General features: G+C 44.1%; 2 protein-coding genes across 4 annotated transcripts in view; one reads left to right on the top strand and one right to left on the bottom strand.

Moving 5' to 3' along the window:
* Window positions 1-24,512, bottom strand: part of LOC149828520 (FACT complex subunit SSRP1-like) — a 79,573-nt gene that overhangs the window by 2,329 nt on the left and 52,732 nt on the right. The window contains exon 16 of one of the 3 annotated variants that reach the window (XM_090017627.1): window positions 13,199-13,308. The exons of the other annotated variants lie outside the window; for them this stretch is intronic. Within the exon in view, the coding sequence (XP_089873753.1) occupies window positions 13,274-13,308 (35 nt within the window). The 3' untranslated portion in view covers window positions 13,199-13,273. Of the gene's footprint in view, window positions 1-13,198; window positions 13,309-24,512 lie in introns of those variants that run through there. 3 annotated transcript variants of the gene reach the window in all.
* LOC149828521 (BTB/POZ domain-containing protein At5g66560-like) lies at window positions 7,555-8,671 on the top strand. The gene is made up of 4 exons (XM_090018107.1): window positions 7,555-7,625; window positions 7,680-8,295; window positions 8,463-8,517; window positions 8,589-8,671. The coding sequence occupies exons 1-4, from the start codon at window positions 7,555-7,557 to the stop codon at window positions 8,669-8,671; spliced, it is 825 nt and encodes a 274-aa protein (XP_089874233.1).

The raw sequence follows: 24,512 nt of genomic DNA, 5'->3' as shown, positions 1-24,512 counted from the left end.
TTGAGCCCCTGCCACTTTAATGTTGTCGGCAGAGGCTCAGCCCCTGCCACTTTGACGTTGCTGGCAGGGGCTCAACCCCTGCCACTTTAATGTTGCCGACAGGGGCTCAGTCAGCCCCTGCCACTTTAATGTTGCCGGCAGGGGCTCAACCCCTGCCACTTTGATGTTGCTGGCAGGGGCTCAACCCCTGCCACTTTGATGTTGCTGGCAGGGGCTCAACCCCTGCCACTTTGTTGTTGCCGGCAGGGGCTCAGCCCCTGCCACTTTGTTGTTGCCGACAGGGGCTCAGCCCCTGTCGTCTCGAGGCTGTCGGCAGGGGCTGCCCCCCCCTGTCGTCTCGAGGCTGTCGGCAGGGGCTGACCCCCTGCCGCCTCGGTGTTTTTCGACAGAGGGCTCAACCCCTGTCGCTTTTCTGATTTCGGCCAGCAGGGGCACACCCCTGCTGCCTCTCTCTTTTTCGATCGACAGGCCTGACTTTCTATTCTTCGCATGATAATTAGCGTAGCGCTGAATACTCACACTTTTGCAGACTTCGCATTGAACCCCACTATGGCTGCGCGGCCTGAGCCTCGTATCATCTACACTCGTAGACGCACGACATCTCGAGGTAGGGGAAAGTCGCACGTGGATTTTGGATGAATAAAATAAAATAAGACTCCTGAGATAGAATAGTTATTTTACATACCTGCTTATCTGAAGAAGTATTTAATTTATGAATTGCTAGTTAGTGTTTACTCGTTCTGATTCTTTTGAAACTACATGTTTAGAGTAAACTCCATGGGTAGACTCATTCTAGAGAGAATCAAGTAGTTTAATTGGTATACCTGTAGGACTTCTTGACTGGTGATGGTCTGTCGTGCATGCTTATCATTTTGAAATTGCATACTTAATGAATAGACTCATTTCTGGAGACAAACCCACTGCAATTACTATTATAACCGAACATTAAGGCAGGTATGGTATAAATTTGACGAGAGGTCATGGAGTACCTTGAAGTGGGAACTCAACACTTTATTGATATAGATGAGATAATGTCGGCCTCCACAGGCCAATTGCTCAAAGAGCAATACATGTCATGTATGAACCAAAACAATCATAAAACATTATGTTGCCCTCTCATCGTAGTTGTACCTCTAGGAATGTACGATCGTACTTTTGGACAAGTACGTCCCATGTGGGTTACGATGGTTGGATGATGAGGTTGTAGCAACCTCGATGCGTGCATTTAGCACAATGCTGAGATCACATAAATGGTGACCATTCGCCTTCACAGGCAAGATGCTCGAGTGGGTCTAATAGACCAGAGCATGTAGGATAGGTGGCGGTTAAGAAACCCTCGTCGTACCCATTCGACCTTCACGGTTCATCAAGGGAGATGATGGATGGTACAAAAACTCTGATGGACAGGTTGTTAACAACCACCCCACGGGCAAAAGACTCGGCTTCCCCAGTCATCGGAGTTAGGGGAATTGGGATTACCATAAATTATCCTAGGTGGTAACTCCCAGGTACTTCTGCAGAAGTTGAATGCATCCATGGGCCACGAATGCCTTTGGGGATTTACTCTCTTGGTCACTGACCGTCCCCTTAGGAGCGGACTCAGTCAGCCATCCGGGTTAATGAAAACACCTGACATAATAAACCCTCGGATCGGTCTCGGTTGTTTCTACGTTTCGCGTCTGTGCGTACCCACAGGCCAGTTAATATCAGAACTTAAAGAATATTTGAGTAGTTGTAGCTGATTGAGACTTACACTGCTGGAACCGCTTCGAACAATAGCTCTTTGCACATATTACACTTGTTAGAATAGATTACATTTGTATTGATTGTTTTAATATCATAACTACTTATCTAATGAATGTCCTGCTTTATTTTCATTCTACTTATCTATTCGTGCACCTACTGGTTTGTTATGAAACTGACACATTTCATGGGCAGGTGAGGAGTAGGGCTTCATAGGCAGCCGATGGCGTGGTGCAATATGGATCAAGATTTACCTTCTTTCTGCTGGCGGCTTGGCTCTGAGTCTTTTTGAGTTTTTTTTAGATTATTGAACTTTGGAAAAATGCTCATTTTGTAATAAACTGCAGATTTTTAATTTATTGCCTTATTTCCTCAATTCCTTTAAGTTGTTGTTCATGTGAATGACGGTTTTTCAGCTAACGTACCCAGGATTGTTGACTTGTGCTCCTTTCTAAAATGTCTTCCGCTGTCATTTTTAAAAGTTAAAACTTTAAATCTTTGAAAGGTTTTTCGATAATGTTTTCGAAATCACAAGTCGAAATTTTGGGGCGTTAGATATAATGTGTAGTTTGATTTTGTTAAAAATTATGTTGATGGCACATTATGTAAAACCCCATTTAAAAAAAAAAAATCTGTTTGGACCCGGGCCGGGACCCGACCCCCTTTTATTTAGGGTTTTAAGTAACCCGAGCGTTCGGGCGCCGCAACCCCCCCCCCCCCCCCCCTTTTTCTTTCCCCTTCGCGTGCGGGCAAATTTGGGAAACCCACCAGGGGTTTCCCCTTCCGATTTCCCCCTGCAACTTTAGGAGTGAGGTTGGAGGGCGAGGGGAGTCACGCCTCCCTCTCGCAGCCCTCGCTCCCCCCTCCGCGCCGGTCACCTCCCTCGCTGCGCCCTGTCGCTGACGCCGGCCACCACTCCCAGGTATGCCATCCTCCCTCTTCTCTTCCTCACCCCCCTCTCAGTCGCCTCGCCGGGAGGCCGACAGGCGGCGCACGGCCCCTGCCGCGCCCTCCCACGTCCCCTGTGCCCTTCGGAGGGTCGACAGGGAACCCTCAGGCCCCTGTCACCTTTCTTCTCCCCTTTTTTTCTCGTGTGGGGCTGTCAAAGGGCCTGCGAGGGTCCAGTCACCCCCTGCGGCACCTCTTTGCCTGTCGTCATCTTTGGGGTTGCCGTGACTCGGTCTGGCAGGGGCTGAGGCCCCTGCCATTCGTTGACTCTACCAGGCAGGGGCCTTGGCCCTGCCACTTTCATTGTTGCTGGCAGGGGCTGAGCCCCTGCCACTTTCATTTTCGCAGGCAGGGGCTGAGCCCCTGCCACTTTCATTGTTGCCGGCAGGGGCTGCCACTTTCATTTTCGCAGGCAGGGGCTGAGCCCCTGCCACTTTCATTGTTGCCGGCAGGGGCTGAGCCCCTGCCACTTTCATTGTTGCCGGCAGGGGCTGAGCCCCTGCCACTTTCATTTTCGCAGGCAGGGGCTCAGCCCCTGCCACTTTCATTATTGCAGGCAGGGGCTCCACCCCTGCCACTTGGCTGTTGCTGGCAGGGGCTCAGCCCCTGCCACTTGATTGTTTCTGGCAGGGGCTCAACCCCTGCCACATTTATTTTGCCGACAGGGGTCAGCTACTGCCGCTTCTTTGCGATTGGCAGGGGCTGACCCCCCCTGCCGCCTCGGTATTATTTTCGACAGAGGGCTCAGCCCTGTCACCCCGCGGCTGTCTGCAGGCAGGGGTTCGCCCCCTGTCGTTTTCCTGATTTCAGCCTGTAGGGGCACACCCCTATTGCCTCTCTCTTTAACTGTAGGCAGGTTTGTTTCTTCTACTTTCCGCATGATAATTAACGTAGCACTGTTGCAGACCTCGCATCGGACCCCTCACTCTGGCTCCGCGGCCCGAGCCTCGTATCATCTACACGCGTAGACGCACGCAGTTGCACGACATCCCAAGGTAGGGGAAAGTCGCACGATGGGTTTGTAAGAATGAATTAAAATTATAAGGATTTTGTGATAGAATAGTTTATTTGGCATGCATTCTCACTCGTAGAAATTCCTAACTGGTGATTGTCTGTGTTGTGTTTCTGCATCTGTATTCTTTTGAAATTTCATACTTATTGTTGAAGCTCTACGAGTAGACTCATTGCTAGAAAGACCTTATTCCTGTATGTTCGCCTGACTCACTGTTATAAGTTACTATAAATGCCTTATTGATTATTGCCTGATGAGTCTTGGAGGTGACTTCTTGATTCTTAGTATTCGAGCATGCCAAGCATAATACAGACATTTATAAAACCTTGTGATAGGCTATCTATCAAGAACCCACAAATTTACTTTGGTAATTAGACCTGAAGAAAAGTATGATACAATAGTACAGGAGGTCATTCAGTACCTCAAAGTGATTAAGAAATTCCTTATTGATATCCATGAGATGATACCGGCCTCCCCAGGCCCCTCTGCTCAGAGAGCAATTCATGTTATGTATGAACCAAAAGAATCATAAACCATTATGCTGCCCTCTCATCGTAGTTGTACCACTGGGAAGGTACGATCGTACTTTTGGACAAGTACGTCCCATGTGGGTTACGATAGTGGAATGATGAGGTTGTGGCAACCTCGATGAGTGCAATTAGCAAAAGGCTGAGATCACATAAAAAGGTGACCATTCGCCTTCACAGGCAAGATGCTCGAGTGGGTCTAATAGACCAGAGCATGTAGGATGGGGCGGCGGTTAAGAAACCCCCGTCGTACCCATCCGATCTTCACGGTTCATCAAGGGAGAGGATGGATGGTACAAAGACTCCGATGGACAGGTTGTTAACAACCACCCCACGAGCAAAAGACTCGGTTTTCCCCAGTCATCGGAGTTAGGGGAATTGGGATTACCATAAATTATCCTAGGTGGTAACTCCCAGGCACTTCTGCATAAGTTGGATGCATCCATGGGCCACGAATGCCTTTGGGGATTTACTCTCTTGGTCACTGACCGTCCCCTTAGGAGCGGACTCAGTCAGCCATCCGGGTTAATGAAAACACCTGACATAATAAACCCCCGGATCGGTCTCGGCTGTTTCTACGTTTCGCGTCTGTGCGTACCCACAGGCCAGTTAATATCAGAACTTAAAGAATATATTCAGGAATAGATATAGATGACTGAGACTTACACTGCTTCTCTTTGCACTTATTACATTTGCTAGAATAGACTACAACTGCTTTAATTGCTTAAATATCATAATTGCTTATCTCATGAATGTCCTGTTTTATTTTCATTCTACTTATCTGTTCGTGCACCTACTAGTTTGTTATGAAACTGACCCATTTCATGGGCAGGTGAGAAGTAGGACTTCACTGGCGGCCGATGGCGTGGTGCAACGTGGATCAAGATTCATTTTCTTTCTGCTGGCGGCTTGGCTCTGGGACTTTTTGGAGTTTTTCTTAGATTTATTGAACTTTGGAATAAAAGACTCATTTTGTAATAAACTGCAGATTTTAATCGATTGCCTTATTTCTTAAATTCCTTTAAGATGTTGTACATTGAATGATGGTTTTTCAGCTAACGTACCCAGGATTGTTGACTTGTGTTCCTTTCTAAATGTCTTCCGCTGTTGTTTTTAAATATTAAACTTTAAATCTTTGAAAGGTTTTTCGATAAGGTTTTCGAAATCACAAGTCGAAATTTTGGGGCGTTACACATTAGGTAGCAACAAGTCATAAGAAAGAAAATCCATGTGTACATTGAACAAGTTCAGCCATTAAGATGCAGGCCTACTTAATAAGAAAAAAGGCAAAGGCAAAAGCACTTGGTCAGAAAATTAACAGCCAGAGAACAAAAACCCATTTTATGGTTGAATAATATTTGTGTGCATGAGAGAGAGAGAGTTATGAACCGCTGCCCCAGACCCATTCACGATGGTCTGGGATCCAGATCCACACCAGAGACCCAGTCTGAGAGGGATTGGAGGACACCCTCCCTTTCTTGGACTCTTATTTCTTTTGGACTCTATGGTAGACTACATATAGGTATTTTGATTTTAATTTATTTTTAATGAAGATTATTAAGTTTTCTCTCATCTTCGTTCTTTCTCCAAAAACCCCAACTTGAGGGAACATGCTTCTCCCTCCTCACGCCTCTCCTCCCTCTGTGCAAATTACCAGCTTAAGAGGGAATGCCCATCTCTCTCTCTCTCTCTCTCTCTCTCTCTGTGTGTGTGTGTGTGTGTGTGTCTGTTTGTTGCTCGAGATCCACAGAGACCATTACTTTCAAGGGTCAGCCTTTGACAATGGTATCAAAGTGAGGTTTTTCAGGAAACCAAGAACGACGATCGAACGTGGGTTTTCGCATTAGCAAGGGACCTCACCCTTCTCAAATCTGTTTAGGTGTGATCTTATCAAGGGCACCAAGGATTGAGGTAAACCCATAAGAGAGGAGCAAAGAAGAATAGAAAACTTCATTAGCTTCAAAAGGGTTAGAGAATACAATATATAGGGGACGATCCCTTAGTGTTATAAAAGAAGGCAACAACAGTTGACTATGATGCCTATGGCTATATTACAAAAATAGCTCTCTATTAGAAATGTATGTATAAGATACTATATAAAAGGGGTATCATACATAAAGGTACTATGGCATTTCCTCAACACTCCCCCTCAAGCTTGAGGTGATGAAAACACAATCAACCCAAGCTTGAAAAGTAATGATTGGAAAGCCTTCAAGGAATTTTTTTTTGTAAAACAATCAACAATCTGATTCTAAGTCCCAATATATGCTAGAGATACGACTCCATCCAAATATGTCTAACGAGTAAAGTGACAATTTATCTCAATATGCTTAGTCCTGTTATGAAATTCTAGATTTTTGGTAATATGAATAGCGCTTTGATTGTCACAATGCAAAGTAGTTGCAGTTGCTATGTTCACTCCCATATCCCACAACAACCATCACCTCCGCAGTCACCGGAGCCATAGCGCGGTATTCTGCCTCAATAGCCCATAGGGAAATCCTTTGTTGTTTCTTGCTTTTCCATAATATCAGAGACTCACCTACGAATACACAAAATCCAGAGGTGAAATGCCTATTCCGAGAAGCTCCCCCAAAATCTGCATCATAGTAAACCTTCAATTCCAATGATGATGTACCAGAAAAGAACATGCCATAATACATAGTACCCCTAATATATCTGATAATCCTCAGAACAACTGCCAAGTGGGATGACCTAAGAGTACTCATGAATTGGCTTACCATGTGAACTGCAAAAGTAATGTTTGGTCATGAGATAGTCAAATAAATCAAACTCCCAACCAGTTGCCTATAAACCGTAGGATCACTGAGTAATTCACCATCCGTATACTTTAATTTATAGTTGACTTCCATAGGAGTATCCACCTGTTTTCTATCATCAAGTCTTGCTTTACTAATCAAATTTGTTGCATACTTGTGCTGGATCAACAGATATCCTCGCTTGGAGTATACAACTTCAAGACCTAAAAAATATTTCAGTTTTCTCCAGTGTTATTAAAAACGCGCCTCAAGGCGCAAAAAGCGTGCCTCGCCTCAAGGCGAGGGGCTTTGTGCCTTGAGGCGCAGGCATAAGGCGCAATACCCTTGAGGTGTGTGCCTCATAGGCCTTGAGACACACGCCTTGAGGCGAGGGGCGCCTCAGACTGAGGCGCACACGCATCGACCTAAAAAATAGGGCTTAAACAAAGCCCTACCGACCCCTTTATGTGTTTTTATTTTTTTTTCTCACCTCCTATCTCCCTCTGCCTCCAATCTCCCTCTCGTTTTCGTGCACGACAGCAGGACCACCATCGCCGACGATCTGATGGCGAGCCCCAGCGGCAGCATCCTCAGGAACGGGATCGAGACAGGCCTCCGTCACCAGGATCCAATGAGGTTTGACTGGTGGTACGATTAGCTCACCTTTCTGGGGCTACCCTTCTACAAGAGGATCATCTCGGGGTTGCTGGTGTGCTACGCCAAGAAGTTCATTCCAGGCCTGTCGCGACGGAACAGGGTGCCGTCCTCGCACTCCGTCTCTGTCGCGACAGAGGACGATCAGAGGGAGCTTCTGGAGACGGTGGTGAGCCATATGCTGGTGAGGAAGAGCAGCAGCTCGACCACGACGACGAGGCTTCTGTTCGGGCTGCTCCGGACGGCGAACATCCTAAGCGCGTCAGAGTCGTGCCAGACAACGCTGGAGAGGAAGATCGCCGGGCAGCTGGACCAGGCGACGCTGGACGATCTGCTGCTGCCGAGCTACTCCTACCACATCAAGACCCTCTACGACATCGATTGCATGGAGAGGATTCTTGGCTACTTCCTCGAGGGGTGCGGTGGTGCAGACGGAGAGGAAGAGGAGGAAGGTGAGGATGAAGAAGAGGAAAGAAGGTTCGAGAATTCGCCAGGGATGGTGGTCGGAAAATTGATGGACGGGTACTTCGCAGAGATCGCTTCCGACGGGAATTGGAAGTCGGAGAAGTTCTACAACCTCGTCGCAGTGCTTCCGGACCACGTCAGGATTTACGACGATGGACTGTATCGCGCCATCGATGTCTACCTCAAGGTAAAGATTCAAGAACCCAGATATCTGCTTTCTCAAACGTCTGTTGCAGACCATGGTGTGGCTTTCCCACTCGAATCGATGCTCTCTTTACCGGCATAAGTTTGGATGACTCAGGCTGATTTCAAGTTATGGTTTGTCTGGTTTTCTCTCTTCAATGTTCACTACAGTGCAGATCAAACTCAATTATTGAGTTGTTGGCTGCATTTCTAGTGGAGTGTTACTGTATGCCCCTGCTCCCATTCTTAAGGGGAGGGTGAATAAGCTCATGAAGTACGGCTTGGTGCATATTTCAGGTCTGCTCTGTGTGGCACTTTTATTCCACGCAGAGGCAACCATGGGGGCACTAATAGCATGTAGGAAAGGTGATTCGGTGTAGTCTGTCCGGACTGGAGAAGTGGGCATCAGGCCATAGCCCAACATGATCTGCCCCAAGTAGGTCAGACTCTGGTTATGAACTATTAGTTCTTGGTGCTTGAAACCCATCTGCTGGGTTGGACTGTAGGCCAAGTTACTTGAGTGTCTGGTTGTTGGTTCAGTTGGGTGAACAAGAAATGCAGACAGGTCAAAATCAAATGCGTTAGTTTGTATCAACAAGCTACAAGTGCTGAAGTCGCAAATTTCCTAAGATGGTGAGTGTCCTTTTCAAAGTGTAATCTCTGAGGATCTCCTGATTTCTGAGAATGCAGCAAAAAATGACTAAGTTTTTGAAAACACATTTCAAGACAACTTTCCACTGGAACTGTCAAACAGAAAGCTGAAATTAATTAATGGTTAAAATCCATACAAAATATCACTTTTAAACTTTTGTTTAAAAAAAAGTGTTCTGTATATTTTTACTATGCAGTTTAGTAATTTTATTATCTCATCATCTCATGGTTAATCTGTGTTAGTCTTCCTTCTTGTGCCTGCTATCTGTATGGTGTCGTATTATTCATGAGGTCTAGGGTTCGAAAGCTGGTACGAGATTGAGAAGATGAGCAGAAGTTCCCTGCATAACCAGGAATAGAATTTTTTTTTCTTTTTTTGGATTTGCAAGCTGGGGTAGGAAACCAGTTTGGTGGTTTATCCTTCCAGCAAGCGTCAGAATCGCATATCCAATGACTCCGAGTTTCTCTAGTTGCACCGGTATGAAGATGCAGTCCTTGAGAGTCACACAAAATGGAAACCATCTAAGCCATGCAAGAAACTAACAGTTTCATTATCAATGAATTCCTTGGCAGTCATTCCCCCCATAGCTTTCCTCATGCTAAAAACGCAATCCCGTCAAGACTTAGATATTGATGATGATGAGACACAAGAAGAGCCTAGGCTCTAATTCATATCATATAGCTATGACCATTTATATGTTTTTTTAGGTTTTCAATTGCAATTATGAATGTTAACACTCTCATTTTGAAGAGTTTTGGACAAATATATTAACATTTGGTTGTTAATGCTAACATGCATTTTCTAATTATGACATTGTATTGTTAATGCTAAGATGCATTTCGTTGTTAATGCTATTTTTTAATTTAATGAATGCCCATGTTTTATTTTTAGATACTTATATAGATCAAGTTGTTGCATTAATGTTACTTTTACAAGTTAATCTCATATTTTTTTCAGTATTTATTTGAGATTTTTTATTTCCTGTTGGTTGTTGCTTCATCAATAAAGATTTTTTTTTTATAATTTTAGATATTTTTTTATAGTTTTTTTAAAGTTTTTTTAAAGAAAAACTTTGAGGCTTACGCTTTATGCCTCGAGGCTTACGCCTCACCTCAGATGTTGGTGGAGCGCCTCGCTACGCCTCAACGCTTTTCACAACACTGGTTTTCTCAAGTCTTTCATCTCAAAATTTGGGGCTAGTTATGTCTTTACTTTGGTAATCATTGCCCAGTCATCTCCCACGATGATCATATCATCTACATACAACAAAGGAAGACACTGACCCCTGTTAGAAGATGCCATAAACAAAGCATACTCATGATAGCTCCGTCTAAATCTCAAGCTCATGACTACTGGCACTGAATTTTTCAAACCAAGCCCTTAGGGGGCTTGTTTCAATCTGCACACTCTACCCTCCTCATCAACAACTCCTTGAGGTAACTCTATATGCACTTCCTCCTCTAAGTGCCCATTTAAAAATGCATTTTTAACATCAATTTGCTATAAGTCCTATCACCTAATTGTTGTCACTACCAACAGGGTTCTGATGGTAGTCATGTGAGCCACTGGCGCAAAGGTCTCGACGAAGTCTATCCCATACTGCTGACTATAGTCTTTCGCCACAAGACGAGCCTTATATTTTTCGATAGATCCATCTGTCCTTGTCTTGATTTTATACACCCACTTGCATCCAACTACATTTTTCCCATCTAGTAGTTTAACTAGTTCCCACACTTTCATCCTTTCCAAAGCCTCCAATTCCTCTGGCATTACCTTTTGCCACTCTGGATCTGACACAACCTTAACATAGGATTTTGACTCATAATAAGATTGAATCATGGCTAGGAAAGCTTGATGAGTAGCAAAAAAGGATTCATAAAAAAAAATCCAAAGGGAGGAATAGAGGATCTAGAACTTCTACGCATATGAGGAATGAAAGAAGATGAAGGTACTAACTCATTAGGATCGGTCTCAGAGACATTCATACTTGACTCAATCAAGAGCTCTTTCTGTGGATCATGCTAATCAAGAAATAACTGTGTAGGAATCTTCAATGGTCAACTGCTATATGTAACCCATTCCTTGTCATTGCCTTTATCCTATGTCACAGGGATTCGGCCAACCAGGTGCCGCACCCGCGTCGATGCGATGCGGGTGCGGGTGCGACACCCGGTGCGGTCAACCCGACCCTGGGTGCGATCAACGCACCCAAGGTCATTTTGGTCCATTTTTTAGATTTAATTTTTTTTTTGCCCGATGAAATGGGCTGCAGAGGGGAGGATTAGGGCAAAATTTTTTTGCCCTAATCCTCCCTTCGTCTCCTCTCTGACGCCGCCACCGCCGGACCTCTTCAGGTATGCCCCCGACTCCCTCTGTTCTCCTCTCTGTCTTCCCTCTCTCCCTCTTACAATGTCGGGGAGGGGCCCGACGTTGTCGTGGCTGCGAGGGGTGCTAATTTGCCACGAGGTGCTTGGGTGCTCGGCTTCTCAACATGTCCATCGTGCACATGGTTGTGCGCACGACTTGTGCTTTTTTGGGTCTCTGTGTTTGCTTTCCCTTTGCCGCAGCGGAATCGTGTCCCTACTCAGTGCTAACGGCTCAACTGCAAGGTTCCTTGTGCATCTTGCCAGAGGGCTTGGACATGTGGTTTGGCAGGCCACACTGCAACATTCTGTCGTTGTTGGTTCTGTTGCCGCTATATGGGCTTTCGAATGTTCAGTATATGTTGACTCAGGTGGGGAGTCGAAACAACTCTCCTTCCTGCACTGATATTTTCAATGTCAGAATCGACGGATGACGCTTCGCAGTTGCGCGGCCTTCGGGCCAGTGCTGCGATGTTTACGAGGGATGCTACCTGGTTGATCCCGCCAATAGTCATATGCTTGTCTCAAAGATTAAGCCATGCATGTGTAAGTATGAACTAATTTGAAACTACGAATGGCTCATTAAACCAGTTATAGTTTGTTTTATGGTACCTGCTACTCGGATAACCATAGTAAAGCTAGAGCTAATACGTGCACCAAAGCATTATATAATTTAGGTGTGTAATTATGTATTTTTTGCTTCTTTTGTTAGTATACTATATTATATAATTTACTTCTTTTCTGCTTTACTTATTTGATTGTTTTTATAATTGTGGTGTTGGTTTTAATGATGTAGTCTTGTAGATTGTTAATTTGATTTATTGCGTGCATGATGAATTGATTTGATGATATTGTGATAATTATTTTTTATTTCATTAGTGTTAATGTTGTTAACGGATAAAACTTAAAAATTATATAATATATATATTTTTTGCTGCACCCCCGCACCCAAGGTTTTTGAAAGTGCTGCACCCCTGCACCCGCACCCATGTGACATAGCCTTTATCTAAAGCCTCTAAGAAATGTACCAAGGACAAAGTAGACTCTATGTTCTCCCTTAAATCATTCTGAGTGTAAAATGGCACATGTTCCCAAAACTCCACATATCTTGATGTCCATACTTTCCTGCTCACAGGATCAAAGCATTTATAACCTTTCTATCCTTCAGAATATCCTATAAAACAACAGTTCACAACCTTAGGGGGCAGTTTATCTCTGAATTGTTGAGGAACTAAAACAAAATATGTACTCCCAAATACTCTCGTCATGTCATAATCTGGCTCTTTTTAAAACAATCTTTTATAAGGAGAGACTTTTCCAACCATCGTGGAGGGCATTCGATTTATCAAGTGCATAGTTATTCTCACTGCTTCTGCCCAAAATTCCTTAGGCATTCTACTGTTTAATAGCAATGCTCTAGTGGTTTTCAATATGTGTGTATTCTTCCTTTCTGCCACCTCATTTTGCTTTGAAGTATAAGGGCACGACCTCTGGCGCACAATTTCTTTTTCAAATATGAATTCATGTATCTCATTACTCATGTATTCTCCCCCTGAGTCAAAACGTAGGGTTTTTATTTTAGCTGCAAACTGGGTCTCAACATACATATAAAATCTTCTAAAAATATCAAACAATTCACTCTAATTTCTCATAAAACATATTCACATGTATCTAGTAAGGTCATCAATAAACGTCACAAAATACACAAACCCTCATTTGGACAATACAATGGAAGGACCTCATATATCAGAATAAACTATCTCAAAAGAACATACAAACTCAATTTCCTTAAAACTAAATGAGAGAGCATGACTTTTAGACAACTTGAAGCTTTCACAACACTCGACATCTCTAGACATACTATGCTTACAAATCCTTCCAAGTAAACCAAAAGATAACATAATATGAAGCCTAGAACTAAACACATGACCCACAATACTGAAGAATCCAAGACTGCACCACCAGCTCTACACCCACCAGCATCTCTTGAACTTTGATCCATCTGATCCAGGAAGTAAAGATGGCCCTGTTAAGACGTTATATGGTTCTGGATCCACATTTGGTTCATATCCACATGTTATGCAGTTGTGTATTTTGTACATGTTCTGTATTGTAATTTGTATTCTTATTCAGGGACATTATTGTCCATCATAATATTTTGTAAAGTGTTGATTATAAATTAAAAGATTTCTAGGTCACATATTCCACATTGGACGTGATCCCTGTGCAACTCCTTTGTCTCCTTTTCTTTGTCTTCTTGCTGAAAAAAATTGTTGCGGTAGGAACCCTAAATCTATTATGGTATTAGAGCAAGGCTCTAAGGAAAGGTTGTGAGTTCTTCCATAAGGTAGACACCCCGACGACCCCCAGGTACCCCCAGAACCTTCTCCCCTCCCGTGGTTCCTTCACTCTCCCTCGTGCCTCTTCAGTTTGATAGAGGAGTCCCTTACGCCGCCCCGAGCTCTCTTTCCCTCTCTCTCCAATGTCCTCTCTGCTGTCTGCACTCGCCATCGCCGGCAACCACCCCAGTGTTAAAATATGACGATCTCCACGTTCAGCTGTGCAAGAAAGGAGAAACACGATATTGGGGAAGATGCTGCAGAAAAATAACACGTTAAAGTGTTCAACGTGTTCTCATTGTATTAGGGTATGATTGTTTAACTAATACATACTTTTAGAGTACAAAAATACCCTTTAATAACAAACAAAATTACAACACTCTATGTTTGGATCTGGATCCGATTCGGTACAGAAGTCGGGTCCGGTCCTACACAGACACAATAACGACTTCTTTTCAGCCTCCCTCAAGTTGTGCATGGTCTTGAACCATGAACAACTTGCCTTTCAGAAACCAGAATTTGTCCTTTGTCAGCCCTTTGGTGAAAATATTCACAACTTACTCATCGGTTCGCACAAACATAGGCTCAATCTCCTTTTCTTCAACCTTTTTTCTGACAAAATGCTGATCTATCTCAATATGCTTAGCTCGACTGTGATAGATGAGGTTAAAAGACATATTGATGGCACTTTGATTATCACACAACAGAAGTGATCGAGCAATCAGTTCTCACACAACAGAAGTGATCGAGCAATCAGTTCTCCCATCTCTGTTAAGAGATGTCTTATCCATGTAGCCTCAGCAGTGGTAACAACCATCGATCTATATTCAGCCTCTGTACTCGACCTAGCAACTGCCTTTTGCTTTCTACTACTCCAAGACACCATGTTCGACCCAATGAAACCACAATAACCAGATACTGACCGTCGTTCATCTGGGTCACCCGCCCAATCAACATGCATAAATACTGATTTCATGGCCACCTTGATTTGATTCACTTTTCTTATACACCAGCCCATCACCAACTGTACCTTTTAGATACCGTAGTATTCGCTTAACTGCATCCACGTGCGGTGTATGAGGTTCATGCATAAACTGAGATACCTGATTAACCGAATACACTATGTCAAGTCTAGTAAAAGTTAGGTATTGCAGCATGCCAACTATGTTGCGATACCTAGTGGGATCCTCATATAAATCTCCTTCTTTAACTCAGTTTTTGATGGATGAATCTTGGAGTTGCTAATGGCTTACAATTTTTCATGCATGTCCTACTAAGAATATCCATTGTGTATTTGTGTTGAGTAACTGTAAGGGTATCACACGTCTTATCAACTTCCACCCCAAGAAAATACCACAGATCTCCCAAATCTTTCATTTTGAATCTCTGATTTAATAACTTCTTTACTTCCTCAATATGACCTCTGCAGTTCCCTGTGATAATAATATCATCTACGTATATCAATAGAAGAGTGGTGACATCTAATTCATTGTGAATGAATAATGAGTAATCTAGAAGAAACCGAGAGAAACTGTGCTTCTGTATTTTCGGTGAAAAACTCTCGAACCATGACCGAGAAGCTTGTTTCAATCCATAGAGTGCTCTTTTCAACTTGCATACATACTGATTGGCATCTTGTTCTGCGTACCCAGTGGGTTGTTCTATATAAACTTCCTTTTTTAGGTCTCCATGAAAAAATGCATTTTTTACATCTAGTTGGCTCAACGTCCATCCATGTTCAATGGCTAGACTCAAGACAATACGAATGGTCCCCATCTTAACAACAGGACTGAAAGTTTCATCAAAGTCCTGTCCTTGTTCTTGTGTGAACCCTTTAGCTACAAGTCTAGCTTTATACCTTTCAATGCTCCCATCTGGTTTATATTTTATCTTGTACACCCACTTCGACCCAACCACATTTCTATTTAGTGGTCTAGGCACAACTTCCCATGTACCACATTCACGTAGGGCTTCCATTTCTTCATTCATCGCTTCGATCCATCTTCTGGAACTCGTAGCTTGATAGAATGTGAGAGCCTCATGCTCTTTATTTATGGATGTTAGGAACAGTTCAAAATCCAAAGAAAATTTTTTATAGCTTACCCACCTGTCAAGCGGATGTCGGGTCCGGGTGGATCTTTTGATGTCCAACATCTGTGGAGCGAAAGTAGAAGGACCAACATCTGTGTAAGGGATTGATGAGGGGTCTTTCTCATGCCGGATGTAGACAATACCCTTATACCTTACTGGCTCCAAGTTTTGTGTGGTAACATCTTCTGGTTGAGAGGCATTTGTTGATTCCTCACATACCTCTTCCTGACTGCAACCTGTAGGGCAATCATCCCTAGTATTGGAGAAGAGTTCTGAATTTAACCATGGATAATACACCTCAACACTGGGGCTTGGAGTAGCAACATGAAGGCTTGGATTAGCAGGTTGATTGTCAAAATTCATCTCGTCCAAAACGACATTTCTCGATATTTTGACACGTTTGCTCAATGGATCATAGCACCTACACCCCTCGTAGTCTTCAACATATCCCAAGAACCTGCACTTTAAGGCTTTGTCCTAAAACTTATGTAAAACCCACGTTTTTCAAAAAAAAAAAAAAATTCGGACCCGGGCCGGGTCGGGTCCGGACCCGACCCGGGCCCGCCTGCGATAGGGTTTCATAACCCGACGCAGGAGAGGTTTTGTTTAAAACAAAACCCCCCTGTGCGCCGCATCCCCCCACCGCGCCTTCGGCCCGATTGGGAAACCCATCGGGGTTTCCCCTTTTGTCGCCCCTCCCCGAGCTCTTTAAGAGCATTGCGGGAGGGGAGGAACGATGCCCCGCCCCCCCTTCTCGTTCCCTGCAGGCGACAACCTCGCCGGCAACCCCGACCGACGCCTCCTCCTTCCCTGCGCACGCCGCCGACCGCCAGCCACCTCGCCTCCTCTCCTTCCAGGTATGCAGCCTCCACCTCCTCCTCCCCCTCCCATCTCTCTCTGTCACCTCGCCAGGACGCCGGCAGGCGGCGCACGGCCTCTGCCGCGCCCTCCCACCTCCCTCTTTGCCCATTGGAACCTGACAGGGGGCCTACAGGGCCCCTGTCGTCCCCTTCTCTCTTGTGGGGGTTCGCCGGAGTGCCGGCAGGGGGGCCAATGGCCCCTGCGGCACCTCCTCACCCCTGTGGGTGATAGGGAAACCGACGGGAGGTCGGTTGCCCCCTGTCACCCCCGTCTCGAGCTCTCTCTCTGGCAGGGGTTAGCCCCCTGCCTCCTCGCAATCTCCGGTGAGCAGGGGCAATACCCTTGCCGTTTCCTGTTTTTTCGGCTGGCAGGGGCGATGCCCCTGTCGCCCTTTGTTTTGCTGGGCTGGCAGGGGCTCGCCCCTGCCGGCTCTTGGCTTCTGGGAGGGCAGGGGATATCCCCCCTGCTGCCTCTTGTTTCTCGGCACGCAGGGGGCTTGTCACCCCTACGGCTCCGTGGTTTTGTCAGGCAGGGGTCGAGGCCCCTGCCATTTGTTTGGTTCTGCAGGCAGGGGCCGAGGCCCTTGCTGTCCCTTGATTCGTCAGGCAGGGGCTGGGGCCCCTGCGATTCCCTAGTTTTGTCAGGCAGGGGCCAAGGCCCCTGCCATATCATGTTCTTCAGGCAAGGGGGCCGAGGCCCCTGCCGTTCTCTGTTCTACGGGGTAGGGGTCGATACCCCTGCCCTTCATTATTCTGTCTGGCAGGGGCCGAAACCCCTGCCATTCTGAGCTGGCACGCAGGGACCAGTGTCCCTGCCACTTGTTACCTTCGTGAGGCAGGGGTCGAGGCCCCTGTCAGCTGTTTTGTCAGGTAGGGGCCGATGCCCCTGCCATGCGTGACCTTGTTTGGCAGGGGCAGAGGCCCCTGCCCTTCGCTTCCTCGTCAGGCAGGGGCCGAAGCCCCTCTATTTTATTGTTCTGTCGGAAGGAGCCGAGGGCCCCTGCCGCCTTGCTGTTTTCGGCAGTGGCTCGTCCCTGTCGCCTAAACCTACCCATGTCCTCATCGCACCATTAATTAGATTAGCTTAATTAAATGTTTCGCACTCTTGCAGATTTACGCAACAAGTCTCGATCGTGCTCTGCGGCTCAACCCTCATATTATCCTCACGCGTAGGCGTACGCAGTTGCACGACATCCCAAGGTAGGGTAAAGTTGCACAAAAGGGCAATTGATGAACGTATTTAAGTTGAAACAATTAAGATGCCCATACTAGATATGCTTAGATTTATATTGCTTCTGCGTTACATATTTTCTTGACTGCATATTTATGAGTCGATGTATGATTTTACTCTTTGAGTATTAATTTGCATATTTGCTTATGTGGTTGAAGGTGGTTTCGTACTTTTTGCAATACTTATGCCCTTAATTGCTTGCATATATGCTTGCTTGTTCGTTCCTATGGATCGATGTACAATTTCATTCTTCGATCATTATTTTGCATAAGTTGATTATGAGATGAGGTGTGGTTTCGTATTTCTTGAAATACATATGCCCTTGTTTGCTTGCATCCATTTTTGCCTGCACGTTTCCTTTGAGTGAGGTACGATTTTGTGTCTCGTGTATTACTTATGACCTTATGTGTTTGCCTGTCTAAGTGGTCAATGTATGGTGTTGGTACCTCATGTATTACTTATGTGCTTTTCCCTCGATGTGCGGCATCGCAAGTCGAGAGTTGTTTGTTGACATGTTATAACCTGCATATGCTCACACTCATGGTAAATATGTACTTACATAAATGTAGTCTTGTGCCTATCCTGTTATCACCTGTTTTCAAAACACCAGAAGTTGCACTTGTGCACTATAGTTCTTTTAAAGAGGATTTCCTTCTACAAACCCAGGGCTCTTCAAAATGCACAACTTTTGCAAAGTATGATTAAGTCTTGCAGGATTGCGAAGTCACATTTGGCCCCTCCCAAGTCCACACACTTGGGAGAAATGTTTTATAACCTTGACTCAAGTTGCGGCTCATTTTGAATAACCCCGATCAGGGGCATGAGCATATGAATGAGTGGGGTTCTGTTGAAGGACCCATTCTTTATGTATCAATCTATTGTAACATGTTGATACTAAGATAAATTTTGGATGTAAGATTGATAGTGTTGTGTCTTGTGTGAATGACTTAATGTGGCATTATGGCTTTTAAGGATGAATCGTGCCAAATGAGCACTCCTATACTCTTTGAATTGTTATGAAGTTGTGTGTTGGGTATTCCTTTTGAGAAGCCCACAGACCTCCCTGGTTCAGTATGGCGTACTTTTAGACATGCACAACATGTTGAGTACTTTGTTGATCGGACGAGAGATCCGAGATGACCTTGCATCATGAAATATGAAAAATGTTGTTGAAGTGAATTCAAGATTTATCTTGCCAGGCTGTGTTGTATTAATTCTTTTGCAGATAACATCTGTTGGGGTTTCTTTTGTGGAACCATATCCCTTTCATCGTAGTCGTACTTATGACATGTACGACCGTACTTTTTGACAAGTACGTCTTTGTACGTTGCGATGATTGGATGAGTAGGTTGTGGCAACCTCGATGAGCGCAAATAACAAAATGTTGTGATCACCTAAATAAGTGATGTTTTCGCCTTCACCGGCAAGATACTCGAGTGGGTCGAAAGACCAGAGTATGTAGAATGGGTCTTCAGTTAACTACCCCTGATGTACTCATTCGAATCGCTGACTCCTGTCAGGAGAGAGGACAGGAAGGTACAAAACTTCGATGGACAGGCCATTAATGGCAGTTACGAGCAAAAGACTCGGCTTCCCCAGTCATCGGAGTTAGGGGAATGGGACTACCATAATTATCCTAGGTGGTAGCTCTCCATGTTTGGGATGCATCCATTGTTTATGCTGCTTTGGGGATTTCTCTCTTGGTCACCGACCGTCCCCTTAGGTGCGGACTCAGTCAGTTATCCGGGTTATCATAAAATACATAGCATAATAAACCCCCGGATCAGTCTAGGCTGTTTCTAGAGTCGTGCCTTGTGCGTACCCGCTTGGCCAGTTAATATCGAAACATAAGTTAAACCTGATCGCAATGTGTTCAGTTATGCACGTAAGAAAGTTATAGGGTACAATAGGTTCAATACTTATGGAATTGTGTGTGTGGTTGATGAAGCATTGTATTTTGTTAGTTAATGCAGTGCTTTGCTTGTAATAGTTAGCCTACTGGTGCCAGTAAAATGCTTGTAATAATTTTAACATTGTGTTCATGATAGTTGCTCTGTGAATCTGTTGAAATTAAATTGCTATATAATTGCCTGTCTACTTGACATATTAAATTATTCTGCTTAATTATGTTCTATATTGTCCTGTCTGTGCACCTACCAGTTTTTAGTGAAACTGACCCATTTTATCGGTAGGTTTTGGATAGGTTATACAGTCTGCGATGGCACGATGGCGTGATGAGAGCAAGATAGAGCTTTTTCCCTGACGTTTCGCTCCTGAGGACATGTTGGTAAATTTGGTATGAAGGGTATTCCAAAATTTCTCTTTTATTAAACCGTGAGTTAATAAAACTGTTTTAGTAAGCTTCTTCTTGGTTTCAACAAACGAATTCTCAATTATTGAAACTCTGTTTCTAAACCATTTGACTTCAATGGTTGTGCGGGATTTGACAAAAAGGAAAGTTTACGCTGTAATGTGCTCAAGATCCATTGACTTGTGGTTTTAAAAATATCATTTTCCGCTGAAGTATTATTTAAACTCTGATTATTGTATGATTTCAAAGCTTTCTAAACTTTTCTAAAAAGTTACAAGTCCTGGATTTTTGGGGCGTTACAACTTATGTCTCAATGAACCGTCAACGTGAACATAGCAAACCGATCCAAACACACGCAATTCATGATAGTCGGGATGAACGCCAAATAGGGAGAAAAATGGTAACCTATTTTCTAAAATGGTCAAGGGCAGCCGATTTATCACATAGATTGTGGAGTGAAAAACTTCTGTCCATAGGGTGATAGTGATAGGGAGATTACTCCCATGCATCATGCTCATTGCACTCTCAACAATATGTCAATGCTACATCTCAGCAATCTCATTTTGTTGAGGTGTACGTGGGCAAGACACTCTTCTCTTTATCCTGTTATGTTGAAGGAAACTAACAAAATCACTAGAAAAGAATTCACCTCCTCCATCACATTGGAAATTTAGAATGTTTGTAGAGAAATGATTCTTAACAAAGGAATGAAATTTTTGAAACAATGAAAAAACTTTTGATTTGTGTTTCATAAAAAATATCCAAGTATAGCGTGAATAACTATCAATGAAAATAAGGTAATATTTATTGTCGGAAACAGAAGCAATTGGGGCAGGACCCCAGACATCAGAACATATGACCTCAAAGGGCCTTGAAGCTCTCTTATTGATTGAATTGAAAGGCAAAACATGACTCTTACATAAGTGACAACTAGGACACTTAATATCACTGGCTTCTGGACTTAGTAATGAAATTATTCAAGACAAGTTTTTCAATAAAATGGCGACCACAATAACCCAAACGACTATGCCAAAGAGTTGGCTTATTACATTAAAAAATGACAAACACATAATCAGAAGAAACAAATGATGGATGCTAATGAGGCTTCAAGGATGAACATGCAGAATGAATGAAGAATGAAGGATTTTCTTTGAAGATGTACATGTTGCCTCGTCTCTTTCCCTCAGCGAATGTCTCCCTCGTGCGAAGATCCTTGACATAAACAAAAGAGAGAGTAAATTCAACTAAGGCGTTAACATCATCAACAAGTTTTGAGACAGAAACAATATTCTTCTGAATATTATGAGCATGAATAACATTTGAAAGATTAAGAGAAGATTTGGACATGGGTATAATGGCATTTCCAATATGTGAGATGGAGTGATGAGAACCATCTCCTGTGACTATGCTATTCTTACCAACATAAGGAGTAAGGTTCAAGAGCTTACCCGCATCACCCAAGACGTGGGTCACGGCTCCGGAGTCAACGTACCAAATACCTTTATCATTTCGTTTCATACTCAAGCCTGCCAAGGCTGCCAATAACAACTCCTTTACTTCTCCATCCCTCTTAGCCTCTATTGTAGGGTTTTTCCCTTATTTTGAGGGATGAACCAACAATTTGCTTTAATATGCCCTTTCTTATTGCATAGGAAGCAAGTAGGAATGAGCCTTTGTCCCTGTATATTGGGCGTTAGAAGTAGACCACGACCCCCAAAAGCATTTCTCCCTTGTCCTCCCCTTCCTCGAAAATAATTTCCTCTACCTCTACCATAAGTTAGCCCCTTGGCCAGCACATCCTGAGTTCCTGAATGCACATGGGTGTTCTCAGAAAACCCTTTCAGGGTCATTTCATACTGCAGTAGCTTTGCACGGAGATCTTCAAATTTTGGAAGCTCTGAGAGACACAGCAAGGACGTCACCAGAACATGATAGTCTGACCCCAATCCACTCAAGGTCTGTTGCACCTTGTCTTTATCACTGAGGAGACATCCTACAATAGCCAGTTGATCTGTGATGCCTTTCATTTTATTCAAGTACTCCATAATAGACATTGAATCTTTCTTCAACATTTAAAATTCTCGCTTGAGAAACACGATTCTCGCTTCAGAGATCTGCGAATATGTCTAGCTTGTCCTATAGTTCTTTGGTTGAACAATCATCGAGAATGACTACAAGAACTTCTTGTGAGAGTGTTGAGGTGATGTATGCCACTAATGTTTGATCTCTTTTCACCCAAGCAACATAATCTGGATTTTTGAGAAGAACAATAGATTGCGCCCCTTTATCGTCCTTCTTTTCCTGCGAAGTGAACTCTGGAGGGGGTGAGACTGATCCATCCAGATGACCAGAGAGATCCTGGCTCCTTATAAAAGGAACAATCTGCCTTTTCCAGCTCAAGAAATTGGAATTATTCAACTTTTCAGAGACTAATTGGCTAAGAAAGTTAGAGTAAAGGCCTGACTGTGGGAAAGTTGAATCCATTGGAAGATATTGTGAAAAGGAAACTAGAAAGAGAAATTTCAAGAAAAATTTCTGGACCAAATTTTAACTCACAAAGAACTCAGTTACTCTAATATTCTATCCTTTTTTTTTTGAAGTATGACAGATATATTGTATTCGGGTATGATTAGAAAGAAAAACTGATCAACTAACTGAATATCAACATTAAATCAGTTCCAGATTAAGTGGAAACGCGAAACGAGAATATAAATACTTCAAGATAAAAGATAATGCAGACTGAGACAGTAGAAATATTAATTTCAGAGAGTATAATATTCAGATCGATAGTAAAAAAAACTGAATATCAACAGAAAATGGTTCCAGATTAAGTAAAAACATGAAAAACAGGAATACGAGTATTTCGAGATAAAGATTATGAAAACTGAAAAGTCACAAACATTAATTTCAGCAAGTATAGGATTTTGGTCGACTGCTAGAAACTGATCGATGTCTCTTCACGTCAAGAAACCCAAAATGACGTCAAGAGACCCAAACGAGAACCCCTTTGGTTTAAGAAAAAAAAAAGGAGTGTAGGTAGGCGGCAATTTGTCTTTTTGAATAGATTAACTGATTCTGAATCTCTAAAGATTCAGATATGAAGAAGAAAATAAATCTGTTCAGAACTGAAACAGAGGAGGAGGAAGAAGACACACAAATAAATCTGAAGAAGAGGAAAGAAGAAGAAGGTGTTGACGTTCTTACCAGATCTAAAACAGAAAAGAAAAGAGGAAGAAGACGCAAAAATCGGGGTTGAAAAAATCAGATCAAAACAATCCCAGACCCAGTTTTAACACTGCTTTGATACCATGTTAAAATACGACGATCTCCACGTTCACCTGTGCAAGAAAGGAGAAACACGATATTGGGAAAGAGGCTGCAGAAAAATAACACGTTAAAGTGTTCAGCGTGTTCTCATTGTATTAGGGTATGAGTATTTAACTAATACATACTTTTAGGGTACAAAAATACCCTTTAATAACAAACAGAATTACAACACTCTATGTTTGGATCTGGATCCAATCCGGTACAGAAGTCGGGTCTGGTCCTACACAGACATAATAATGACTTCTTTTCATCTGACAGCCCCCTGCGAAACCCCGACCTCTCTCTCTCTCTCTCCCTGCGTTGGCATCCTCTTCCTCACGCACACCATATTTTGGCAGACCCCCCCCCCTTTGCCAGCGACCATCACCGGAGTCGCACGCCAACGGCTCCCCTCAGGTAACTCCCTCTCTCTACTCGCTGTTTTTCTCGCTGGAGACGCCGCCTGCCTCCCTTTTTCCCCTTCTTCCGTTTGCTGGCAGTGGACCGGAGCCACCATCGTGGGTGGCTCTGGTCTGCCAGGAGGGAGGTGACGAGCACCTCTCCTCCTCGTTGTCTTCATCTTCTTCGTCTTCTGTCTCTTCGTTTGTCCCTTGTCGCAGGGGCAAAACCCTATCTTTTTCCCCATACAATAGGCAGAGCGAAGCCCTGCCTACCCTCTCTCTGTCAGACAGGGGCTTCGGCCCCTGTCGCTCGTTTTTTTGACGACCTTTGGTTTTGCTGGCAGGGGCAATGCCCCCCCCCCCTTTTCCTTCACTAAGTAGGTCAACAGGGGCCGAGCCCCTGCCACCTCATTGAGTTTTGTGGGACGGCGGGGACCATCCCCTCATTTTCCGGTAGGTCAACAGGGGCCGAGCCCCTACCACCTCCTTGGGTTTTCCCGGTGAGTCAATAGGGCCCAGCCAAGCCCTGTCGCCTCCCTGTTTGCCTAGGTAGGTCGGCAGGGACTAAGCCCCTGTCACCTCCTTGATCATCCATGGAGCGACAGGGGCCAGCCCATGTCGCACCTTATGGTTTGTCGGCAGGTGTCAAGCCCTGCCGATTTTGATC

The sequence above is a fragment of the Nuphar pumila genome, chromosome 9 (genome assembly GCF_984573655.1).
Source record: "Nuphar pumila chromosome 9, dmNupPumi1.hap1.1, whole genome shotgun sequence".
NCBI lineage: Eukaryota > Viridiplantae > Streptophyta > Magnoliopsida > Nymphaeales > Nymphaeaceae > Nuphar > Nuphar pumila.
The sequence above is the reverse complement of the archived record's forward strand: the minus strand, read 5'-3'. Positions and strand labels throughout refer to the sequence as shown.